Source organism: Eleginops maclovinus, chromosome 1 (assembly GCF_036324505.1).
Source record: "Eleginops maclovinus isolate JMC-PN-2008 ecotype Puerto Natales chromosome 1, JC_Emac_rtc_rv5, whole genome shotgun sequence".
In the NCBI taxonomy this organism is placed as follows: domain Eukaryota; kingdom Metazoa; phylum Chordata; class Actinopteri; order Perciformes; family Eleginopidae; genus Eleginops; species Eleginops maclovinus.
In genome coordinates, this window is record NC_086349.1 from 22,010,017 (window position 1) to 22,037,520 (window position 27,504).

Here is a 27,504-nt window from a genome sequence, read left to right on the forward strand (position 1 = left end):
AAACTATGTTTTTAAAGAAAAGGCCCAACCCTTTGTTCACAGCTTTCCATACAAGTGTATCAGAGGCAATCAGGACATTGTGATGTTGGGTCTCTTCTAGGAACACATTTTAGTTACTGATTCTTATTTAACTTTAATTGGAGACCCTATCCAAAACACTTTTCACAGGTCTTAAGTGTGCAATGTAAAATATTTCACAGTCTAGCTACATGCCATATTAGTTTAACAAGGCCAAAGTCAAACCACAATGACATTTGCCTTATTCCTAAAAGATCCTAATCTCAATTCTTCTAAATAGCATTACAAAGTCCAAAGTGCAGCAACAAATAACTGTACCTCACCTAAAAGATTTCCTGTTTTATCCAGATGAGATTTTAAATGTTATGCCTACATGTAAGCTTCTCATGAATAAGCACCCTCTTTATTCAATCCACATGGACTTTTCGACAGTTGTCCCGACAATCAATTTTAAGATAACTTTATGATTAGGTTCTGTGAATATGTCCATATTTTTTATCATAAATATTGCAGTCACTAGATAATAATTTGTGGATTTACATATAATGAAAATAAAGCTAACCTGCAACTTTATTAACTTTTACAGACCTTTTGCAGGAGTAACCATTCAAAGATAAATGCACGCAAATAAATTAACATTTCAAGAAGGAAACATTGCAGTGTTTTTAGCAGCAAAGCTGCATTTTAATGAGTAAAAAATTATATATATAGGTTCCTATAGGAAGTAAACAAACAAAAAAATACATCCAACACTTTACGACTACTCAAATGAAGTATAAAAATAGCACGGAATCTGTTTTTTGAACTTTAGATTCATAAAAAGGCTTTTAACAAAATGAATAAAAGGTGAACAAGTAACAAATGATACAAAAAACGTTCTATATCAGTCACACTCAAGCTTACAATTATACAATGTCTTACATCTAAACAACAAAAGATATCAAAAAGCTATTGATTAACATGCTCTATATTGGCTTATAACATTACAAATTGAAACATGTGTGTTCAATGAAACTCCTGCAACTTGAGCAGTTGTACAACAAAAACAACCTAGAATTGTTCGGCTACTGTTTTCAAGCAAAACATCCAACCACCTCAGCAGTATTAATGTAGCATGTAAACAATTACTTTTTTTTTTTAAGGAACAAGAAATCAGACTTTAAAACTAAAAGGGGGCTATAGAAACACTTAACAGGTGTTGAAATTAAAGATGAACTTTAACGAAAATAGTTCTATAAGGTTTGTGCATCTTGTGTTAAAAAAACAAACAAGAGTTAAAGCACTGGTAAACCTTTCTATCAATACAGTACGCAAAACAAAGTGTAAAAATAAGTTCCAGTGATAAAATACAAGCTAAACATGTACAGGGCATGTGGGAGCATAAAGCTACAGTATATATTCACAGAACAGAGATCCCACAGGAGGAGTGATTTACAGTTGCCCCTTTTGTCTGAGGTAATGCCCATGTGTTATGATTTGGTGACAGCCAACAGCATTTAGAAATCCTCCAGTTATCAAAGTGAAGCCATTTTTCAAAAGCACACGCAACATTTTGTGAATTTGGTCGCATAAAGGTAAATGGTATATAAATCCCTCCGCCTGGTGGAAATGCTTAAGCATACATATGACATGTACAGTAATTGCTGTTCTCACAGTAAAACTCTTCTTCTGGCAACAACATTTACAAAGAAATTCTTGACTCTTGTTTTCTTACAATTACTGAGCACTATTCATACAAACTGTAAACTGAAGCATCTGCATTACACGAGTCTAGCCTCATGAAATTATATCCCATTGAAATTACGTTGTCAATTATGTTTTGGATTCCTTTTGACGTATTGATTGATATAAAAAACCTTGATGTTTCCCCCAGTAGTTTTGTTGTGTTTTTATTATTTATTTCAATTTGTAGTAGACACAGAGGATTATAATGATAGTTTTCTTGCTAAAAGTTTTAGAAACTCCAAAAGATAGAAAAAAATATTGTGTGTTCCCCAGTGTTTGCCTACATTTTTTTTAAAAACCCAGTACACAGTAACACTCTTTACTGGAATCATATCAACGTTATTTTAACAAGTATCATCCCCTTGTGGAGAGACATTACAGTGAACTGGACAACTATTTTTTAAAGACGAAATATAACATTTTAGGGTATTAAAATAAATGCTATCACTTATTAGCTGTATGTAATGGTCAAAAAAAGCTTCTCTTTATAAGTCGATTTTTCATTGCCTTGTTTCAAGTATTTGTATCAGGGAGACATTATAACTCAAAGTGTCACACTATCTATACAAAAACATGTTTATATAATCTTTATAACGTTTTCTTTCTCTTTAAAAGGAAGATATTGTATGCCTAATATGTCAACTCAAAGCAAAAGACAAAAGGTAAAATTATAGTTGTGTTTTTTTACAACAAAAAACTATGAAAACGAACTAATCTAAAATAAAAGACAAAATCCTGCTTTATATCCAGGTGAGCATGTGGTGCACTAGCTTCCATTTCTGAATGTATTTTCCTTAAAACAAAATTAAAACATGGTACTACGTTTTTTCCCTTACCATATTTAAATCGAATAACTAACCGCATATTCTTAAAATCCAGTACAGATGTGGATTTTCTTTCCCAGAATTTTGATGTAAAACCCAAATATCCTTTCATTTAGGCTTTAAACCTCCCTTTGTTTTGAGAAAAATACCGTCAGACCTGAGGCTAGTGCAGCAGCAGGTGCTGTCTTAAGACTTTGGTTCAAGTGTTTATGTTTAGATTAACAGCATGTCACAGCAGCATTTTCGTAATCAACTAAATAAAGGGATGAGAGACCCCTGAAATGTTTTAAAACTCCCTTAACAAAAGAGTTTGGTACGAAGCCACATCTAAAGCTGTGCTGGTGGTGCTATGTTCTCTATTTTCTACAACTACTAAGTTTTGTCAGCTGAAAAACAATGCCCTCTTAGGGCTTTTAAAACGTTAAAATAAATCCTGTTAAAACCACTGTACTGGCCTTTTGTTAATGGACAAAGCTGAGGGGTCAGGTGTCTCCATCTTCCACCAGTTCAACCTCAGCTAAACTGAAAAATCTGTTAAAGTCAGTGATGCCCTCTCTTTCTGACACTATGCTGTATCTCTGTGTTAGTGTGTGTTATGTGCGTTTAAGGCTGCAGTGCATTATCTCAAGTATCAAAAAGGGCTTAATACAAACTAACAGCTGCTTTTACTATTTCCCAGTTACAGGTATTTTTGGTGTAACTGGTAATTGCCTGCCAAAGTGAAAAAAAATATGCGGCTCCTTAGAACATTTTGGCTGGCAGCTGATGTTTGTAATCATAAGTGGCATCTGTTTTGGTGATTGGTGGCATCTATTCACAGGCGAAGTAGTCTTTCAGTGGTGCGAACAGATGCCTGATGACGGGGACGCTCCAGGACCGGCCCAGGAGCTTCTGTCTGGCCCCGCGACCCATATTGGACACGTCTGTGTAGTGGACAGGGAATCCAAAGATCCTGCAGGGAAACAAAGGCACAGCCACCATCACAATCAGTCGAAAGGCATGTATTACACACTAACATTTGTATCATCAGCTTTAATTAAGGTGTCTATATAAATTACTCATATATTTAAAAGGTGCATTAAGGGCTTTGTGTGTTAAAATAAATAATTATGCATATTTTATTCTGATAATAATAACAATAAGAATATCCAGGTTTAAAGTTCATTTCTGCAAAAGCATACTTATAAGATAAACAACTTGAATATGATCTGTCTGTTTGTATGTGTGTTTCTTGCTCACCTCTCCAGCTCAGTGCACCACAGTATGTCCTCCTTCCCGTTCATCATGACAGGGAAGTGCTGATCCTTCCCCTGTTTGATTGAGTTGGAGCGGGTAGTGATGGTGCGCACTTTCCCAAACTAGGAGACAGCAAATAAACTGTTAAAACAAAAGCTATCATATATATATATTTATATATGTTTATATCTATAGATATAATCTATATCAAACCTTTGCAACTCTGCCGTGATCCAGACAGTCCTGCAGCTCAAGCTTGTCCATCCCAGAGGCACACCGAGGCCTGAAACCCAGAGAACTAATCACATAAATAGATATTAATGCTGAACATATGTGTGTCAAATAACACAGAATATAAAATTAGTCCATAATGGTTTCAGCCTGTGTTGGCACATGTTGAACACAACAGAAGTGAGAGTTTTTTTCCAACCTGCTCATGCCCGGCAGGTTTCCCCAGAAGTATCGGGCGCGGTGAGCAGCAGAGACCTCGATGGCATCGATCATCACAGGATTACACTGCAAAAACACACAGAAGACACAGTGAATCAATTTGTAATTAAAACTATGACTCAATATGTTTGTCAACGTCTTTTTTCCATGTCTAAGTTGAGACAATTACAAGATGGCACAGACATCAATAAACACTACCTGTTACAATATTAACATAATTAATAATGTCCATCCGTCCATGTAACTCACCTCCAGGAATCGTGAGATGTCCCTCTTGTCATTAACGCCCATAGCGACCACGTTCTCAAACATCCAGAAGAATGGCCGGTCCTCTCCTTCTTTGGGCTTGGCCTCACTCAGCAAACGGTAAAACTCAAAGAAAAGCCTCCCTGTGCCTTCTGAAAAATAACAGGAAAGCTTAATTCAGTGCTTCAGTACGGACTGAACTTTATGGGAAATAACCACAATCCAGTGTTCACTTCAGATAACATTATAAAGATAAAACACTCATTTTATGCCACAAAAATAAGTATTTAGAGAAAGCAAATGAACAGAAGAAGCCTTCAGACAATCTCAAAGGAACTCAATAGGTTGTTTTATACATTTTGGAATGATTCCTGTTGACATGTCTTACCATAGAGCCCTTTCCTGGCAGGATTGACGATCGACAGGTCATTGCAGGGACTTCCTCCAATCACCAGATCGAAAGGACCCCAATCCATCAGCTGGGAAAGAAAACAGCACCACCAAGTGTTAGAAAGACAGATATTAAGATGTTACGGTCTCTTGTTTTATTAAATAAATGTCCTTTACTTACGTTTTTCTTACTGATGTTCCTGACATCGTGCACGTACTGGATCTTTCCTTCATGTCGGACAACGCCCACTGAGATGGAGTCCTCACACACCTCTGACGCCACATACTGGTCCACCTTAAAACCTAAATCCCTCAGAACCAGGTAGCCTGGAAACAGAGAAAAGCATTTAATTTGTACCATTTGTTATATGTCTGTTTATTTAATCGTACCTACTTTAAATCGACAAACTAAATACAATTTTGGGACAATTTAGTATGTATGGTAAGATAAGTTTATCTTTTAAGGTTAAGTGTACGTTTTTTTTAGCTTGTAAATGTTTGTGTTTAATATGACATTTTTACAATTCAGTGTCGGAAAGCTTATCTGGTGGTCGCATTTCCCATATCTCCATTCTGTCTCATGATTGTACTTTTACCTGATTTAAGTGTTTGTGAATGCACTTAACTTGAAATATGACACACATTTTAAATGAATGAAACATCAAGTGGTTTAAGACAAAAGCAGAATTACATTTAATAATTGTCTGTCTTATCATTCTAACACTCGTCCTCACCTGTGGCGATGCCGTCAAACAGGGAGAGGACTCTGATTGGTCGTCTCTGCTCGGCAGGGACTGCTTGGAACATCTTTGGTGAATCCTGGAAGACAATCAGAAGATGTTGCAGAGAAATGAAAACTTTTATTTGGCATCTAAGAGGCTTATTAGCTATTTTGTTCTTTATCCTTCAGTAAACTCTCTTTGTTTCTGTGGGAACTGTCAAACAAATATAACCACAAGAAAATGACCTAACAGCAACCATTTGGTATAAGATGTATGTCTTTATTTTTGGCCTAAGCTTAACCTATAGTGATCAGACATTGTTTTATACATTTATTAAACGTTTTCATAACTTAATTTTAGGTGGATGTCAGTAATGCGGTAGTTATTGCAGGAGTAAAATATCTCAACAATGACAAAACAAATTTTCGGATCATTTCATTTTAAAAAGCCTTATATTTAGGTGCAGTTTTATAACAGTTGCTCTGTGAGGAATTTTTCTAAAAAAGTGTCATACGGTTCGGTAGATTGTGCATTTGATTTGTATAGATGATAACTCACAAACTCCTGTCCGCTGTCATTGGCGAAGAACTCCTGCAGCTTAAGGCTCCAGTCATGCCGTCGCTGCAGGACGCCGTACTGCATCATCGGCTGGCACATGTAGCAGCGCCACGGGTCCATATAGCGAGCGTTGTTCGACGCTCCTGGATCCACCAGAATGTCCAGACAGTCCAGGCAGAAACACCTGCAGGAGAGGAGAGTAAAGGAGGTGAACGGACAGAAAAATACGACAGAGGAGGAATATTAAACATATTGTATGTAATGTTTCTCGTGTGTGTTTTTGTGTGTCGGACCTGCAGCAGTTGGCGTTGCCGCAGAGCAGCACCTCTCTTCCTCCACAGCAGACTGTGCAGTAGGACTGGTAACCATCATCGTCATACATGTAGGAAATCTCCAGATACACGTCCTGAATACACACAGTTATTGACATTTAAAAATATTTACACAATGAGATTATTAATAAATAATCATCAGTGGGTTAAGGCTAATGAAAGAACAGCTAGAACAGTCTATTCAATTCAGAAAATGACATCACACAGTGTGATTCAGCCATTTCAACCAGGAAAACTCAATCATGCTTTCAAACACAGCAGAAACAATTTAAAGAAAATATATTTAAAAATAAATACAATTGCCAGTTCATTACGGTAATATTATGTTGATCTGGTATCTGAACAATTTCCCAGAATTTCCCAGAGTTTCGGTTTTAGCGTAAAAGAAAGGTCTTATAAGACAAAGTGACTTCTTAAAGCTTTAAACCTTAAAGATGTCTGTATTATTTAAGTAAATGTCCCATTACTAGAGCCTTGGAACTGGGGAAGTTAAATGAAAAGGAGCCATTATCACTTTTACTAGTAGGATATGTCAACATTTGTGCCATAAAAAAGATCTGTAGAGAAGGAACCTTGAATGCACCACACACATCTGAGAGGAAAGGGAAAAGCTCAATCCTAAGAAACCCGTTAAGAAAAGCTGCTGATCTGTAAAAGTTATAAATGTTTTTTGAATGTTTTTACCTTGCAGGTTTGGCACAGGCCTCCGTTAAAGAGCGGGTGGAACGTTGCTGTTCTCATCTTTCCACAAGAGAGACAGAACTCTGCCAAAACACAGCAGGAAGAAACACACACATCAATCAACAGTGAAAAAAGGGGGGATGACGGAACTAGTAATTAACACATGAGTCACACAGACACACACAATGTCAAAGAGTGCTTACCTTCTATGCTTCTGTTATTCTTTAGAACTTCATTCACCATTTGTTCTTAGAGGGAAAAAAAGGCAATGTTTACAATATAATAAATAGACAAACATTGTATTAACTTTACAGTGTTCTGCACCATGTGATTTATTTTGTATTTTTTATATAAAGCAGGAAACTAAAAACATTGTTCTTAAGCTAATCCAATATATTTTTATTTCTGTTAAGAGTGTTGGTTTACCTCTGCTGTATGACTCCTCAGGAGCGGCCTTGGCCTTACAGATGCTGACTCTGGGCCTCTTGGCACTGGGGAAATACTCGGGCAGTGAAACATCGAGGACCTGGTGGTCCAGAGGGTTACTGTCTGCAGGAAAAACAAAAACAGACCAACTCTTATTTCCTCTCTGAACGAGACATTTGGGTGTGGTTAAAATGACTGGTTTGCTGCAGTCTTGCTCACCGGCAGTGTGTGTAGGTTTGAGTCCCTCCCCTCCTTTGGGCAGGAAGCCGCCATTGGCCCAGTCCAGCATGGGTTTCACCTGGTCTTCTGGATTGTCCGACTCGCAGGGAGGAAACGTCTTCTCCGCCCGGATACTGGACATCTGTGAGGAAGAGGTGGGACACAATGTGAGACAAAAAGCTAAAGGTGACTACAATTAAAATCAGAAGTTAAAATGAAGGTAGTGTAGAAGGGTAAAGAACTATTCAGATCCTGTACAAAGCAGAGTTCTCAAGATCAAAAGCAAAACGTTTTTCAAGTATGCAGTGTTAATAATTGAATCATCCTGTCTCATGAATAAATGTGTCTGCACTGACACTGATCTGTAACTACATGTCATTAACAAGACATATACGGGGAAAGACGCTCCATAAAACATACAACACTGTAGTTAAAACACAAATGTGTGACCAAGGGAGATGAAAGAAGGTAAAAACTTATGAGGTGGTTTTCAAAGACAGCAAGCTAGGACATCTGCCTGTCTGTCTTTAACCCTCGTTAAGTACTCAATATGTCTTTTCGGAAATATACACAATATTTATAGATATAAAACAACAGTTTTTTCTTTTTCTTTTCCGCCTTCATGCACAACTTTTCAGATTGACCAAGAACAAAAGTACATTTTAAGATGATTTGAGTTTATTTCTGTGAGTAGAGATTTGTTTCAGCCTTTAAAATAATGTTCCTGACATGGGACTGAAGAAATGATCAAAATTACCTTGTTGCAATGATAAACATAAGATTAGAAAAATAAATAGTAGAAGAAGAAGGCAGTTCAAGTAAAGACTAAGTGTTTTTTTCCACACGTTGACACTCACCTCCAGTGCTTGGAAGATGGCCCTGCGGTAAGAGGCCAGCTTGGTGTAGGAGGCCTGGCTGAAGAACTTGGGGAAGGCGGTGATGGAGTCAAGTTTATCTGCAGAAACCTAGAGAGAAAACACACGGCATCACACAAAGTACAACTTTCCCCAAATTTCCCTCTCCTTCCCTCTCTAAAAAATCTGAACCTTTCAACTAGCAAAATGTCTATTAAATATAAAACCCTTGCAGACTTTAAATACATAAGGAAACCGTTTGACCTTGTGCTACAGGCTGGGAAAATCTGCACCAAAAGATAATAATAACAACCAAAAGTGATTAAAATAGCCACTTTCAACTAGCTAGGACAAATAAAGCAAAGTGTTTTCCCACAGTTTGAACTAGAGCTGGGGAATAAATCAATGTTATATTGATAAGATAGGAGACCATATCATTTGGTTATCTTACAAGTATCTATTCCTGGTTTTGAAAAGCTGCATTACAGTAATCACAAGTCACAAGCGAAGTTATTTTCTGAACTTTCCCAACCATTTTGAGCTGGTAATGATTGAACAGTTCTTTCTCTGTACATACAGTTCTTTGACATCGTCTCAGCAGTTTCCCACAACAGTTTCCTTTTCCATCCTCACCTCAGAGAACTTGCCGTCTCCAAACCACTGCAGCCACCTCATGCCGTGGCTGGCATGCCGTTTGCCAGTGGCGCGCCACGTCACCACGATGCCAGGCCACCAGGAGAAACCCTTAATTTTCCCCCACACCAGCTCACCGATGCCAAAACCCTTGTTGTCCTGGAAGACGGAGGGAGAATACGGATGAGGAGAGAATAAGGCCACTGATTGAAAAACATTTCTTGTGAAGTGCAGAAATAGAGCACACAAGATGAACCCATGCAGAGATGATGGCATAGAAGTCAAGTTACTGATTTGACATTTTTAGGAAAACTTCCCCCTTTCCATGATACTGGAGGTGAAAATGAGAGAGAAGAGAGAAGAGGATACTTTGGCAGAAAAAACTTCTTTGTTAGCCTGCCTTAAATAAAGGAGGAAATATAAGTGGAAGCTGAATCGAGGAAAAATGAAGATAAGAAGAATCAGATGAATGGGTTGACGGAAAATCCCTTCCACATTTTATTCATCCAATACCAAAAAAAACTGAGACGAAGACTTAAAAAGAGAAAACAAACGTTACTCTGGAAGAACCATTCCAACCTTCTCTTAAACTTATGATAACACTATGTGGGTAGAATAAGGGGATAACGAAAATGACTTTATTTGAATTTGAAGACTAGTTTAACTCTGTAGAAAGGAGAAAGGAGGAAAACTTATTAAAAGACAAACACAAATCACAGAAAATACTGAAACAGTGGATTAATATATCACCAAGATGTTGGGAAAGCCCCCTCCTTCTCTACTTTAGACTACTAAACCAAATGTTTTGTTGGAAAAAGGAAAGATTATTGTGGGAATAGGAGCTAACATTTGAGGAAAAAAACATCTCCTGTACCTTGCTTGAATTAACAACAATACAAAAAAAGCTTCACAGCTGTCCCTGACATTGACCTTTATGTGGAAGAAAGAAAAGCAGGAGGAAGTTCCCCTTGCATGAGTCAAAAAGTTTGCCTCAAGATTAAAAAGGCAGATATTTAAAGCATAACAAAGTCACTCTACAACAATCTGTAAATTCATTGTAGTCTCATTTGCTCAGGTGTGTCTATTATTTCTGCTGTTTGCCATGCACTTCAGTCTTTGAAAAAAATCAAACGATTATACTTTATTAAACCCTTTATTGTATCTCGCCTTCTTTCTTTCTAAAGTCGTGTGTGTGCTGATTTATTGAACAGGTGGGATTTCTATGCTTGCAAACAAATCTAAGTTAAGCCCAGGATATGTGATCCTTCAGTCCGCCTTAAGAGAGTAAAACCCATTAGGCTTTGTAAAGGAGTCTGACTCCTCTAAAGGATGCTACGCTCCACTGAGTCCTGCCTGGATCCATAGGAAACACACTCAAATACACACATTAACCACTGGTGGAGAAGGTATTCACACTCTGTAACACTAAGTGACTAGTCTGGGATTCAAAATGTTACTTGGGTTAGCTCATGTAAGTAAAATAAGGACATGTATCCTTATGGACTGTTGTGATGGTAGATATTTTACCATTAAATTGGTCTTCTCTCCATTAAAGGTGCCATCAAAAATTACTCAGAGCCCAATTGACACTTTTACAATGTTGTTTGTCAAACTAACAGTCTCAACCTCTAACTAACACTAATGTGTTAATATTTAAAAATAGTTTAAGGAGAGTCAGGATCATGACATTTATTTTGCATAAAAAAGTAAATGTTCTGCTTTTCTTATAAAAAAATTTGTATGTTTTTGAAGACTGTTGATTTGTGAAGTAACAAGTAGCTTATGTATTCAGATAAAAGCAGTGGAGTAAAAAACATTTCATGACAAGAGATTACTCAAGTAAAGTAAAAGTAACCCAAAATTGTACTCAAGTACAGAACTTTTGTAAATGTACTTCGTTATATTCCTCCTCTAGCATTAACAAGCACAAAAAAGGCCTATGTACTGTGAGACAGTGTGCATGCAGACCTGAGAGAGAGACACACACACACACACACACACACACACACACACACACACACACACACACACACACACACACACACACACACACAAATACACAGGCCCTCATGGTCTCCATGACCTGAAAGAAGCTATTGATAAAGAGCAAATACAGCCAGATTATGTGTGTGTGTGTGTGTGTGTGTGTGTGTGTGTGTGTGTGTGTGTGTGTGTGTGTGTGTGTGTGTGTGTGTGTGTGTGTGTGTGTGTGTGTGTGTGCGTGTGTGTGGCCACCTGCACCAACACAAGGCCAGGTGGAGGAGGCTCTGAGGACTGTGAGGGGAGTTACCCTCCTCCTCTTTCTATCACGGCCAAACCTCCACTTCCCCTTTTTAAAAGATGCTGCCTCTTCTGCTTCAATACAGCTGTCCACTCTCTCTCTCTCTCTCTCTCTCTCTCTCTCTCTCTTTCTCCCTCCTTTTCTTTCTCTATGGCGGTCCTTAACCCTTCAAGCTTCAAGTAAAGAAAGTACTGAGAAATGTTTAAACTCAAAGTCTGCACCATACTGTATTAATCAGAAAAACATAGTCCTGTTATCTGAATCCCACCCCCTCCGTCCTTCCCCCTGCAAACTCTCTCTCGCACACATCTTACATTGTACTCCGGCTGGATCTCGGAGCTGGACGAGGTGCTGATGCTTTGGGCCGAGTCTTTGGAGTCTTGTTCCATCAGCTCCATACGGGGGGATTCAGGAACACCACCGGAGACAACCGCAGCCACCCGAGGAAGACTTCCAACACCACCACCACTTCCAGACTGACAAAGGGAGACATAAAGAGAGAGGTTGGGAGACTTAACAAAGATAAAGACATGAAAGCTACTTTAAATTTCAGATGTGATTTCCCCAAGCTTTTAAAGACGTGGTAAGTAGTATTCTTTTTGGAGTCATTGTGCAAATATTCTATAATAAGCCTTTAGCATGCTGTAGTTTAAGTAGTCTGAGAGAAAACTAAACTTCTTCAACTTCTCTCCTGGCATTTTTTCAGTCAAATTACAAAACGTTCTCGTCATTTCAGAGTTAATGCAGTCTAATTGGTTATTCAATCAATAATGATGATGGTGATAGCTAGATACAATGGCTGAATATCCTGAAGGAAAAGCTGCTATTCCAGCATTGGAGTCAACAGCACAGACTACTAAACATAAAAAAGGAAGGAAAACTAATTAAAAAGGTGGCTAAAAATATGTCAGTGAAGTAAAAATACACCTAATGCTAACTGATGCATTGGCTAACGGTTGCTGCTAGCTCACGGCTAAAGTTAGAATGAGGCTAAACTATTAGCAACTTTTCAAGCCAGAACCGGCTAAGCAGCTTAATGCTGATATTATAGCTAGCTAATCACAGTGTGTCACTTCAAAGATGCTTGAAAAGAACGAGTGCGCTAGAAGAAGAGCTGCAGTATCAGGACTGTATTTTATTCGCCTCATCAACAAAACTGCCTACCCTGGGGTCCCACTTGAATACCACAATGAGAGATTTTTATGGAATATTTGCACAATGACGGCAAGAAATTCCAGCTTTAGTGTCTTTTTCAGAAGCATGTTTCACCTGACGACAGGCTTTTAGTACAACATACACGGCTCAAATATGAACACACTCATGTTCATTTAAACACTGCAGCGTCTTCAAAGGCAGTTTGCAGAAATGCAAGTTCTTGCTTTTAACTGCATCTAACCAGACCCTCAGTCAGGTCAGTGATTGACACAGACAGAGTGTACGTCAGAGTAAAACGGTTTGCCCTCCAGTTGTTCTCAAGAGCATTTAAAAAATAAATAAAATGTAATCACATACATTCCAAAACCTTATTGAAAAATACCACATTTCATATGAAAGGATAAAAATCACAATCACTATCAGCAAATGTTCCAGATTTACAGAAGAGTTACTGGCACTGGACATTCTTTTCCCAGTTTGTCATAAATAAAGTATTTCTGATTCTGACTTCAGACTATTTAACAATAAGTAAAGGAAAATACACACGCTACATTTTCAGAATTTTTGGAAATTGCATTTGATTTGACATTTGGATGAAACCCAGAGACACCGAAGCAAAAATGGATAAATGAATCCTTCTTTTTACTGTAATGTGTTAAACAGTTTACATTTGCAAGAGTTCAAAAAGAAGATATATTTCTTTTTACAACCCCATTGACACTTTCCTCTTGTTGACACCAGGATGTGGGGGAATACAGACATAGTTTAACTGTTTTAAAGTGAACAAGTTGGTGCAATGTTTTTGCAACTGCTCTGCAAAAACACTGCACCAATGACTACAGCAAGAATGACAAGTCAAAAGAACATGTTTGTGTTTATTCTGGCTGATGAGCAGGAAGCGGATTTGGATTCTTAAGAAGTTTAGAAGCACAAACAAGGAGGGAATTAAACTGAAATTGAATTTCAAAACAAACATCACAGACTTTGGAAATATATCAAAAACTATTTGTGTGTTTTTACCAGTAACATGATGTGCTCCTGTTTGCGGCTCTGTCTGCGAGGTTTGTTGTGTGTGTGTGGCTTCAGACCGGCCTGGAAGATCGTCCTGGGTCGTGGCGTCTGCCTCAATCCCAGCTGAGACGCTCCAGAAGTTTTGTCCTTGAAACAGAGACAGAAACACACACAGTGAATTAAATCTCCAAGAAACCGTTTCTTCCCACACATGCCCTATATTAGTGTTTGTCTTACCTCGCTGTAGGAGTCCCAGGTAGTCTCTTCTTCCACTGACTTCTTCATGCTTCTTTTCCTGCTTCCCCTCAAACACTGGTCACCATCTGAGAAGAGAAACAGCAGAAGGTTTGACAGATGGCCGAAAAGAAACCCAATATTTTCAAGATACCGGGCTAGATAGTCACTTACTGTTTTCTATGTTTTTTACCCTCTGTAACAGAGCACTTCCAATGCAAACATTAAAAGGACTTTAAGGATTAAGGGCTACATTTTAGCCTTAAAGGATATCACAATTTATGTTTATGTCCCATGTTAAAGGTAAATGCAGTTGAATGCAACAAATGATTCAGTGCTGCTTCAAAAGAGGTTTAGCTTCCTGCATCCATCGTTGACTTGAATCTTAGCAAAATACTGAATTCATGTTTTTTTAAGTTGATTTAAGATTTAAGTTGGGCTTTTACTATGAAAGGTAAAAACTAAATGATTGGAGCTGCAGTAAACTGGCGTTGAAAATGTTAAAATAATAAAGAGGTTTTTCCATCTTGGTTCATGTTGGTTTAGGCTACAAAAACTCTGTTTAACTTTTGATTTTTTACTTCCAGTATAGGTGCAACCAGGCTACAACATACACTGCCCGGCCCAAAAAAAGGTCACACTAATATTTTGTTGGACCGCCTTTAGCTTTGATTATGACACACATTCGCTGTGGCATCGTTTCCACAAGCTTCTGCAACGTCACAACATTTATTTCTGTCTTGCATTCAATTTTTTTTTAAATCTTGTATTGATGACGGGAGATTCGAACCACTGCACAAAGTCTTCTCCAGCACATCCCAAAGATTCTCAATCGGGTTCAGGTCTGGACTCTGTGGTGGCCAATCCATGTGTGAAAATGATGTCTCATGCTCCCTGAACCACTCTTTCACAATTTGAGCCCGTTGGATCCTGGCATTGTCATCTTGGAAGAAAAAATCCATTGATGGAACAACCTGGTCATTCAGTATATTCAGGGAGTCAGCTGACCTCATTCTTTGGGCACATAACGTTGCTGAACCGAGACCAGACCAACTGCAGCAACCCCAGATCATAGCACTGCCCCCACAGGCTTGTGACCTTTTTAGTGGCCGGGCAGTGTAGTTTGGATAGGTGTATGTGTATCATTGTGTGTGTGTGTGTGTACCTTGAGGTGAGGCGGCATCTCCGTTCTGCTTGGGGCTGAAGGGGGATGGTGGTTCAGCCGCGGTCAGAGGGCTGTTCTCATTGGTCAGCTCCACTCCGCTATCATTCTCTGATTGGCCCTCAGCTGGGGGTGAGTCTCCAATGACCGGCGCCTGATGACAAATGAGCGATAAGAACGTCAGGGAAGATGATTCATAAACTTTAATCTCAGCAGCTCGCCAAAGAGAGGCCTGAGTTTTTATTTAAAACTACTCAGACGATGAGCATGATTGACTTATTATTGAGTGATGTCAGGAGGAGAAAGAATGAGGAGATGAAAGATGCTAAAGGTGCAATCAGCAAAAGAAAAAAGAGGAGTGAAGATAATTAACAACAACTACCAAGATGTACTTCGACTAGGAACGCCTTTCTCACCTTCTGTTACCAGTCACAGAAAATTATTTGGAATACCGTAATTTCCGGACTATTAAGCGCACCTGAATATAAGCCGCACCCACTGAATTTAAAAAAATATGTATTTTGTACATGAATAAGCCGCACATGTCTATAAGCCGCAGGTGCCTACCGGTACATTGAAACAAATTAACTTTACACAGGCTTTAACGAAACACGGCTTGTAACAAAAATAAATAGGCTTTAACGAAACACGGCTTGTAACAAAATAAACAGTAGCCTACTAAGAAAGTCATTGGTCACTATCTTCCTCCTCCTGTGCACTGAAACCACTGAAGTCATCTCCTTCGGTGTCGGAGTTGAATAGCCTCAGAATTGCTTCATCCGATGTTTGATCGTCTTCATTGTCGCTCTCGTCACTTTCATCCAGAGGCAAATTCCCCGCTAAGCTCATGCTGCCCTCTTCAACACGCAGCAGTCCAGCCTTTCGAAACCCGTTGATGATAGTGGATTTTTTGATAATGCTCCACGCTGTCAGGACCCACTGGCAGGACCCACTGGCAGACTTGACCATAAGTTGCTCTTCGTGGAACACAGGTGAAGTGCGTTTTTTCATGCCCAGTTGTTTTCAGCGTGACTGATGATTCGCTTCAACTTGAAAGCCGCATCATATGCATTTCTCCGTGTCTTTGCCATGATGAGGGTGACAAAATGACTACCGTAATCAGAATGATGGGAAGTTTGAGCACGCTCGATTTACGTCACATTATGTGACGGTGCTCAGTTTTTTGTCAAAATCCCATTTTGGCGGCATGAAGCTTGTGAAAGCGGGAAAAATCCATAAATTAGCCGCGTGGTTCAAAGCGTGGGAAAAAAGTAGCGGCTTATATTCCGGTACTTATTTTTACATTTGAAATGGGTTAACTTTAAGAAACCAGGGTCAATGAGGAGCCATCAGCTTAAACTGCAGAAACAAATACAGCAAGCTAAAATAAACAAACTAAGAGAAGATAAAACCTTTATTATTGTGTTGTTCAGGAGACTACAGAGTTTATATGTTCAGCAAGATAAAGAATATTATTAAAACTTGGATTTTAAAATAGGGAAAATCTAAAATAAATGACAGATGTGATGAGAAATTGAGAAAGACTCAAACATGAAGTGTTTCCAGGGACAAAAAAATATCCACATAGCCTTTGCCTGTCTGCTAAGAAAATTGTGAGTGAGTGTTTGATGTGCTGTCTAATATCTAAATAACAACATCTAATAAATGACGAAATCCTAGATGGATGTAATGCGTCAATCTATGTATAATCAGAGCCTGGGGTTGCACTCATGATGCCAGCATGAAAACTGCTACATAATATTCTTTCAACATAATCAAACAGTGTGAGCCAACATGATAATGAGAACGTGTGCAACATGTTCAATCGTGTTAAAACCTTCTAAACCTTAACTTTTCAAGGCTTTCCAACTGGGTCACTGGCACCGCCAGGGGAATTTCCATGATACACGTTTTGGCTCATTGTTTTATCTAGTATTATATATTGTCTACTGTTCAGGCTTCACATATTAGCATTCTCTGATATTCAATGTTTTCTGTGCATGACATCTGGCACAAAGCATTTTTGTCGAGCTACGCTTTTGCAATACATTCGGAAAACCAAAGGAAGCATGACTTATCACAATCATTTAAATATCAAGTGATTTTTAGGTATTCAAACAAAGAAGCTGTTTATTGAAGGAATGGATTTCCTTCGCAACATGGAGCCAATCTCTCCTTTTCCAACGGTTTGGTTTTCATTAATGAAACAATCTCACTCTCCTGCTTTACAAAATCGAACATTAATGAGGTAGTGTAGACAATATGAAAAAATACATTAACATGTTGGAGGCTGTCAGGCACACCCTTGTGTCCACCTGAGGTAAACCGTCTGACTCAACACAAACACTTGCAAAGAATAACAGCAGGTGATGAATCAGGAATTCGCCTACAGTAACAGTGAGTCATCTGTTTGACTGAAGTCAACAGAGGTGGCCTGAAGGTGAGCGGCAAAGCCTTAACAATTGTCTCTCAGCGTCACTTCATCGCTCAACTCATCGCCGGTGAAGGAGTGAACCTGCCGGGTGTGTTTCCGTAAAGTCAGAGCTCGGATCAGCTTTGTTTGGACTTGAACTTATGACATCCCACATAATTAACTGATTCCATCTAGCACCCTGTTTCTGTATGCCCAGATTAGAGGAAGTCCGAGTACAATATATGATATATCACTGCTGTCTTTACGTAACACCTAGGGAGATTTACACACTTACATACATTATGTCTGCTAATGCATGTGTGTGTGTGTGTGTGTGTGTGTGTGTGTGTGTGTGTGTGTGTGTGTGTGTGTGTGTGTGTGTGTGTGTGTGTGTGTGTGTGTGTGTGTGTGCGTGCGTGCGTGCGTGCAGGCAGCTTGAAGACGAATATCTCAGTATTGGAAACTGACATTTCTAAAAGCTGTTATGGCTATATGTTTCGCTTTAAACACTAACCCATGTTTTGGATCTTCCCCTTTTTTTGGCTTTATCCTAATATGACTAACGCACCTGTTATCCACCTGCATATATTTTCAGTAGTATCCTTTAAACAATATTATAACCACCAATTTATCTAATCATATAAATAGGTACAAATCAATGTGTTGTACAAATATTGTTTGTCCCATTAAACTGTTTCAATATTATATAATACCAATTTGCAACAGTTTAGAGACGACAGAGACGTAGCAGCTGTGCAACAGATGAGAAAACAGCGAGAATTTTCCGACTTTTTAGGAAAATCACAGCTACGCGTATCTGAGGCTGTTCGTGATTCAACATCGTAAAGCAGGGAATGCATGTGGTGTTTTGAGGGTTTGCGATGCCAAATTTCCACAGCTGTTGATGAACTCTGTGAACCTGTGCATAAGGTGTGCATTCAAGATGGTTGAGAGTGAGAGCAGCAGCAGAAAATAATGATGCTTTAGCGACATAAATAAATAAAATAGAGAAATGCAAGAACTCCCTGTAAGTACATTTTTTAAATGTTGATGAAATCCATATTTATACCAACATCTACTCGTTAAGGACGAATGGTTTCCTGTGAGGTTACATATTACATCAAGACAGGAGGGGAACAGCTGTGGTATGAGCCACCACAGATGTTTATAATGTATTACTTCTAATGTGTTAAGCCTTTATGGCTCCAACTGTCCAGACAGATATTAAGACTGGAGCTGTAGAGTGTCCAAACCTATGAAATAATAATAAAAGACATGGTGCAAGAGTGATTTCAGACCAGTTGTAGTCAATGTTTTACTGAATTGTTAAATGACAGTCAAATTGTTCTGATGTTATATGTTGGTTTGGAGTAAAATATACCAATTCCGGTGTAAATCGGGAATAAAAAGTTGACTTGTCTCTTCTTCATCAACCTTAAATTTGAGAACATTAGAATGAAAATGGACCATAAGTGAGTTTCAGAGGACATGACCTCCCTGAACTTCAACAGCCTGGGATGAAGAGCACAGCTGGAGGAAATCTGAATCCCTGTTCTCTGCAGCCTTGGCTGCAAAACACACCCGCTGCTAATACACACACTTAATCATGAGAACAACTCAACGTAACCCTCTGAAACCCAAAGTCAACTGTGGGCAGCCTGTTTTCTTTACGATAAAATGCCTTAGCCAGAAACTGAGAAAACAGGCGCTGTTCAAATATCCAAATAAAGCTGGTCAAGCACTAAACAGCTGTTTTTTTTAATACGTTTTTTAAAATATGTTGATATTTTTATTTAACTTGTTTTGTTAAGATATTTTTCTCTCTCTCAGTCTGGACTAAACCAGACCAGGTCTGCTTTTGTTGAAGAAGAGAATAGAAAAAGGTCAGTTCACAGAGAAAGGGAGCTCAGACAGAACCTTAGTGGCTACGAATTCTTGAAGAGTGAAAGCAGAATGACACAAAAAAACTACTTTTGCAATTCGCTTTATGACATCTTTTTTGTAACAAACTTTCCTTCTAATCTTCGTCTTAAAAGCAGCGATCCTCTCCCCTTCTTATCGCGAGTATTGCCAGGATGCTGGAATATTGTTGTGGGAAATGGTTAATTGCTTATTTCAACTCCTCTAGTTTGAGAAGTGAGTAGAAAATTGGATTTGATGTTGGCAATGTAGCTGTGTGACTATCACCATTATGCTCTATTAATCTGCCTTCCTGGATATCCATCATTCCTCCTCTTTGCTACTGTAGACATCAACACGCCCGACGAAGCATTAAGGTAGCACAAATGATCTTTTTCTACCCTCGTCCACCCCCCTTTTCCCTCGTCTTTTATAGCACAAATACTGCAACTACAGCTATTCGCCTACTACAACAGTGGCAAGTGTGTTGCACATGCATCCTGCACTCTATTTGACTGTGTGTGTGTGTGTAGTAAGCGAGTAAATCCCTGCACTGTGCAGATTTCACCAACCTACGTCACACACACACATTCCTCACGAGCAGCAGTTTGCCCCGCGGCGATCCGACAGCGCTGTCAAAACTTCTTAGCCAGGACTAAATGATTAGAAACGCATGTTTACGGTTAAGGCTCTGAGAGTGTTATCTTTTTTAACAATTAAACGTTTTTTGTCCAACGATGCCACAACTCTCGGCAATAATGCAAGCTTGCAAAGGTCCTCCTTGTATTAAACCAACTGACTGAATATTTATGTATCAACAGTTTTTTTGTACAAGTCTTTGCTGCTCTGCTTTTTAAGGTCTTTCTCCAATTCCCCAGAATGCATTTATAAAACTGAGATGGTTTTATTTGCAGCTGTTCTGGAGCTTTTGTTCAAATCACGTGGTGTTTATCAATAGATGACGTTTTTTTTGATTCAAACTGAAACGGCTCTGCATGCAGTAAGTTCACAGCTCGAAGGAGACTTATTGTTTGTAAGAATCAACGTCGACAGGGATTAGGGGGAGTGACAGTGGGTTTTTTTTCATTAATTGAAGTTCTTGAAATCACGATATCTCTGCTGCTCTACTCGTTTAATCTTTTATTAACCCCCCAAAATGCATTCATGAATTGACGTCACCCCAAAATGTGTCATATCGTAGCATTTCTGGAACTTTAGATTACATCCCATGATAATCATCACAGGATTAAGTTTGCAAAATAGGAAGTTAAGACTTTCAAAGCACTATTTAGTTTTTTTCATAATCCCTTTTACACCATACTGCCATCCACCAAGACCTTTGCCTGTTTCCAGGTCACTTTTGTATGTTGTTCTTAATGGCATGTCTGCTTATGAAAAGGTTAAACTGATATGATCAAAAGTAGTAAAGGGACTTGTCGTAGGATTGTTTATCTTTAAGATGCTTCCAGAGACAAAAATGAACTTGTACAAATAGTTTTAAAATCTTACTCAAGTCACCTGAGCAAATACACTATTCCCTTTTCTTAAATTTGGTAACATGTCCAATCCGGAACTCCCCCACTGCTAGATAAAATGTCACAGAAAACGGTTCTTGTGAAAACTGAACAAAGGAAATGCTGTGGATTAAATCCACTGTTTGTCCCGCTACAGTTCGTAGGAACTTGGGTGTATTATCTTAGAAGTGATTGTTCATTTACCTGCTTACTGTCAAGGTGTTTTAACTTGAATGAATGCATGCACTCATCGGATCGTAAAATGACGTGATGGCAGCTAAACTGGTTAACAAGGTGACGAGCAAACAATAAACAGAGGAGTTTAAAAGGAGGAATAAAGTTGAAAATGATGGATGACAAAAAAATGAAGACAGATCCCGGAAAGAAAAGCAGATGGCGGAGAAAAGGTCGTTCTGAGATGGAGTGATTTACGAGACTGAAAAAGAGGAACTAGTCGTAACGGACACATACACACACATATTATCGACATGGTTTATAAGATTGCAAATATTACAGTAATGCACATACAACCATTAACAGTTTTGAAATTGGAATATTTGTAAGGCTGCTTTCATTTGCTACTGGTTATACTTGTGCACATTAACAAATAAGGATCTATCTTTCTATTAATGTGTTTGTGCTTGTGTGTATGTACCTGCAAGTTATGAGATGGCGAGTGAAAGTATGTGTGCGTGGGTGAGTCAAAATATATCTGTGTCTTATATCCTCAAAACACTTAAACCCATTTTTTGGGGAACATAGAGAAGTGTGCCGCACTCATGTCCTCCACCTTTCTATGAATCCTTCTCTCTTGCCTTCTCCATCCTTCTATCTATCTAATTTCCATGTGGATGCAGCTGTTTGTGTGTGTGTGTGTGTGTGTGTGTGTGTGTGTGTGTTTGTGTTTGTTACTCACTGTGGCCGTCATGTTGTTGCTCTCCTCCATGATAGCAGCAGAGTATTTGTTGGAAGGCATCGCTGTCGCTTTGGTTTGGTCCTGAGGCTGTCCTGACTCCTTTTCAAACCTGGACGAGGCACAGGAAAACAGGACGCAGTTAGAAAATAAAACAGGAAAAATAAACTGGTTTGCAGATCATCAACAGTTAATCTTTCCCTGTCTCTTCTGCTGCTTCCAGGGGGCTTTCTTATTAATTAATTCAGCCAAGATTATGTTTTAAATATCCCATTGGAACAAATTCCTAATCATATTTTCATCTCATGAGTGTTTCATTGAACAACAATCCAAATGTGTCCTTTCCATGTAAAATGAACTTTATTTTCCAGCGATTAAAGACCATTTCTATTGTTGTATGGCACATCACAGCATCTTCGACTTGTTGCAGCTTTAGGTCAAGTTGAAATACGGGCAAAAACACAGATATACAGGATTTTGTGACTCTGGAGTTCATAAAAAATAGAGGAAGGAGAAGAAAGAAAAAGCTCTCTCCTGTTCTCTATGAGCAGATCAGACATGCCCACACAAACCTGAAGTAAACAGATACACAAGCCTGTCAGGGTGGGTGTGTGTGTGTGTGTGTATGTGTGTGTAAGAGAGGGAGACATTGAACCAAATAAGTGAAAGTGTATGCGTTTGTACATGTATTATGTATGGGGTAACACTGCAGTTTTCTTTCCTTTGTGTGACTGTACATTCTTCAGAGCCTCCATGCTGCTCACAGAATATTTTAATGTAAATGTGTGTGTGTGTGTGTGTGTGTGTGTGTGTGTGTGTGTGTGTGTGTGTGTGTGTGTGTGTGTGTGTGTGTGTGTGTGTGTGTGTGCGCCAGTTTAAATTTAATAGAGGTGGCAGGTCAAAGCTTTGTGAAAACAAACCCGTGCAGACCTCAGGTAGCCGACTGTCAGGTTTGTTTTTCTCACTTTATCTGATCTGGTCTCAAATCAAAAAGGGGAAAAAGCTATGAGTGACAGATGGGGAAAGAAAACACAGCTTATGTTAAATATATAATTGCACAATTGTTTATCCAACACAAACAATTACCTCACTCACATAAACCCTCTTTGGATATGGATATATGATATGTGGCCAAATGAAGTGGGTTTTTGCTTATTTAGCCGTGGTATAAGGATGCTGTTCTGTGATAAGGACAAAACACCAACAATACACTTAATTGTGACTGAAAAAAAATACTGATTTGATATGTGTCATTCAGCCTCCTCCTTTAACATAGAACGAGGACTGTGGACCTTCCTCTATTTCTTACAGAGTAAAAAGACATCTTCTTGACATCTATAACAAGGAAGACAAATCACTTTCTCTGTTGATACAGAGACTATCATTAAGAAATCCCAGCCTAACTAAGTCTCGAATGCAGTGGTTTCATGCCGCAGCTGTGAGTGTGTCACCTTACTGACACAAACCATCTCTAACATAAATACATACAGTGTGAGATCAGGGACTCTCCCTCCAGCAGCGGCAGAGAGGTGACGGAGTTCATCACTTAGGCAGGATGTTCACGCCTCTTCCTCCTCCCCACATCTTTGACCTTTGACCCATACACAGCAGCAGACCGAACAGGTAGCTTATAAATGTAATTCTGCTCTGGATGGTTTTCTCCTGCTAAAGTATGCTTAAAGTTTTGAGAAAATATATTGTTGGGAAGGAATATTAAACCTACTGGTACATCCAACTTTGTAAATGTGCGTGCCCAATGAACATAATTAGGTGAGTTTAGTGGTTTTGATAACATATATTTAAGCTTACATAGTAAACCACAACATATCACATGCTTATGGGTGTTTCCGGCTCCCTTAATGACAATATATTTTTTTTTGTAGCATGTTTTGCAGGATGTGCCATTATTTGTCAGTTTTTTTTAATTATGTATTATTAATCTAAAAAACAGACATCCATGTTTGTTTATCTTACTGATAAAAAGGTAAAATATATCATTGTTGTGTGAGAAACATACACTTTGATAAAGGATTTTGTATCAATGAGAGGTCTGGCTAAGGAAAGTTTTTGCAATCCAAAATTGACTTTCAATTCTGTTTATGTATAGTTCTCCGAAAGAAATTGAAACGATATAGTTATTATTGACTGAATGCATCGATGATTTCTTTCCACTTTCTTAAAAATGACCATACACTTTGATATGGTGTAAGGTTGTATCAGATGTGTTGGATTTGATCTTATTTACCCATTTGATTCACGCTTTTTATTGTAACTCACTAAGATCAATTCAAATAGACTTGGTGCGGATCGTAGTTGATATTTTTGGGGTGTTCATACTGGCTCTTTTGATTAAAAGTGTGTTCATAAGTGTATCGTTTTTGAAACAGCTTTCAGAGAAACAGAGAAGTGAGAATTAATTATAGGAAGGATGGAGGGCAGAGAGTGAGGGGCCCAGGAAAAGGGGACATGAAGTTGGAGAGGGGGGTCTACACATCAAAGTTGTGTCTGGTGGCAAGAGATTAGGGACCGCATTGCAAGAGGCGATTGTTCATTCCCCAAAGGGTCTGAACATGAATGTGTGTGTGTGTGTGTGTGTGTGAGAGGGGGGGTCTCTCTCTGGGGGCTGCATTCCTTGTCTGTCATGTACTTTATGGCCCCTTCAGGCTCAGATCAAGCCCGAAAGTTATACATTGTCTACTTTGTTGCCTATTGTACAGACTGAAGGCCCGTACGGTATATAATCCATTCACTCAGCAACCTGTGACGAGAATCAAAGTAAATGCAGGAGATCGCACTTTTATTTAAAACACTATAGCCATAAACCTTACTACACCAGAGTCTAATTTACTAGTTATAGATTATAATGACACATTTTCTTACCAAGCTAACAATGTACTCTAACATTTGTATGTTAAGGAGTGGTATAATATGGTAATGAATACTAGAGAAAGAGGTGTTGGTTTGTGGACTAAAGTTTTAAGAGCCACATGTTTGTTAGGGCATTTTGGCAGGTGGGGGGTGAGCAGGATATGCTTCTAGCTAACAAATGTTTTTCATTTTTCCTTTCCCGTAGAGAAATGGCTGTATTTGTGAATCATAAATTAAGGGTGTAACATTTCTAGATGATGCCAAGTGAAAACAGGCCAAAAAAGTTGTAGTTTAGAGTATCATTCTCAGTTCTATCTACTCATAACATTAAGAAAAGTGTGCCCACAGTGGACACCAGGCCTACACAAGAGGATACGTTAAAAGGATATTTTTCACATTCACGTGCCCATTACTACATTTAGAGAGTAATATTTGGAGCAGATATCACTCTTGGTAATAATGGCCCTGAAAAGATCCTTTTCTGATGTTATGGGAGACTACATCTAGATTATTGCACTTATCTCAACCACTACTGACACCTTGTTAATAACATGTTTGAATTAATAACAGCTTGTTGGCAAGAAACACATTTTCACACTTTTAAATCGACTATGAACTTGTTCTTAAACTTACTGAACTTTCCTGCCTGATCCAAACATGACACATACATTCCAGATGAGAACTATTACACATTTGTTTTTGAGTCCAGTGAAAAAACTCGTGCAAAGTTTCTTGTCCTAAACCAGTACAGTTTCAGTGGGCTGCAGACATTTTTAGTTTGCATGATGGATGGCAAGTGTGTCTGTGTCTGAAACTCCGCTAATACCTGTCATCATGTTATTATGAGAGTGTGACTCACAATAATCCCCTCAGGATTATGTTTTAACTAAACAATCAAGAATCATCAAAAATGAAAGGGGCCATTCACTTCGTTATGAAATAACATTACTTAATAGGTAAGATATCAAATATACAAAGCTCTATCCTGAGAATTGAACCATAATCATTCAGAATCTGTATTTCTAGATGCATGCAGGTCTCAAGTGGTTAACAAAAAGGGAAACAAACTCCAGCAAGCAGAAAAGAAAACACTCTAAATGTTAAATTAACACTTGTTTCCATCAAGTAAAAGTTTTTTTTCAGCTTTATATCATTTATTTGTATCATGAATAAGCTAAATGCAAAATAGAAAAGAGATGGCTCTTCTCTGTTTTGTATCATTGTTTATTGAATTTATTTGGGTTTTTGTGCATTTGCCGGGAAACCTAGAACTGACAATATTAAGAAAAAATCCTAACCTAGACACTGTACTTTTTTGAATATTTTTCACAGATATGTCAGGACAACTCTTGTTAAAAATGTCAGTGTAAACGAAAACTAATGGATTCTTCAAGTCTCATCAATGCATGCTATAAAAATACATTGAAGGTGTCCTTAGTGAACTAAGAAATAAGATTAGACTATAAATAAAATAATTTGGTCATTCTAAGGCTTTTGTCAGGTATATTTGTAGTGTTAACTTTAGAGGAGTCTATCTTTTCCTGCTGGCTGCTAACATTACTCATGTAAATATTCACTTCTTAATGACTCCTCCCCTCCACTTTCCACCGCGTGGCTCCTATCTGCACTTTATAGTGACTCCAACATGGAACGAGGCTTTTATTTGAAATATTGTCCCTGTATGTCATACAATAAAGAGCTTTACTGATGAATCACCGAAACACAACAGAGCACTAATCCTGAAAGGAAGTTCAACCGGTAAACCTGCACCGTCAGTGCGTGTCCAAACACCAGGAAACAAAAAAAGTGCCGAAATCCTGTCGTGCAATCCCAAGAAGTCATGTCGTTCAAATATAACTCCAGAAAGTCCTGCATCGAGTACATAGGGGTGTGTGAAATTACTGTAAAAAAACTTTTCTGCAACCACACTGAAAACATCGTTATAACAGTACAATAAGTATAAATTAAGCACGATTAATGGCCCAACACCACCATTCAGCACCAGATATAACGTTAAACCGTCGCAGAAAGAATTAAACATGCGATAAAAAGGGTTATTAGTGCTGTTAATTAAATCAAATCAATCTGTAAATGAGACGCACCATAACTGACACAGTGGGCACTAAATTCCGCACAATGATTCAAGGAATATTCGATGAATGTATTAGGACATGCTTTATAAACTCGAGACAGAGTAGTACTAACGTCTGCGTGATAATTACTGAGATGTGTTGTACATTCAGCCGGATTCACCATGCACATGTGTGACCAGACTACCGAGCTACTTCACAAGTGCACGATTTTATTAAGAAGAAACACCTACCAACAACGAGCCAGGCTCCACAAGCAGTGTCAGAAAAGTGTCACATGTGATTTCAAATTAAAATATTATCGTCTTTCTATGTAAAGATGTAATTATTCGCTCGGTGAATTCCTGCAAAAAAAAATCCCTCCCCGGTTAGAAACTTACATAACCATCCACGCTTCTTGCACTGATCCACGGCTGGGAAATGACACGAAGATGTTTGGTTGTCTGAAGAGTCAAATTCGTGTAAAATGTCGATAAAAAGTTCCTAAAATACGCCTTGAAGTTGAAGCACAGGGAAGGAGTCTGGTCAGTGCTCTTGCAGGAGTTGTTCACTCTGTGGAAGCATGCTGCTGCAGATCTCTCTCTCTCTCTCTTCCTCTATGTCTCTCTCTTCCTCTATGTCTCTCTCTCCCTCTCCCCCTCCCGATGCTG

General features: G+C 38.6%; 1 protein-coding gene across 3 annotated transcripts; it reads right to left on the reverse strand.

Moving 5' to 3' along the window:
* Positions 1–678: 678 nt before the first annotated feature.
* LOC134867421 (DNA (cytosine-5)-methyltransferase 3B-like) lies at positions 679–27,504 on the reverse strand. Of its 3 annotated transcripts, none has more exons than XM_063887992.1 (22): positions 27,235–27,504; positions 21,900–22,008; positions 15,161–15,311; positions 13,999–14,084; positions 13,771–13,908; positions 11,910–12,071; positions 9,315–9,473; positions 8,685–8,792; positions 7,828–7,969; positions 7,609–7,731; positions 7,386–7,430; positions 7,186–7,265; positions 6,463–6,575; positions 6,170–6,353; positions 5,624–5,708; positions 5,071–5,216; positions 4,888–4,978; positions 4,503–4,651; positions 4,234–4,319; positions 4,017–4,086; positions 3,807–3,925; positions 679–3,519 (listed from the first exon to the last, which is right to left on the reverse strand). In XM_063887992.1, the coding sequence occupies exons 1-22, from the start codon at positions 27,240–27,242 to the stop codon at positions 3,378–3,380; spliced, it is 2,496 nt and encodes an 831-aa protein (XP_063744062.1). In that variant the 5' UTR covers positions 27,243–27,504; the 3' UTR covers positions 679–3,377. The 3 variants fall into 3 exon arrangements, with proteins under 3 accessions (XP_063744062.1, XP_063744053.1, XP_063744045.1); XM_063887983.1 differs by having other exon boundaries at positions 4,017–4,101; XM_063887975.1 differs by having other exon boundaries at positions 7,609–7,969.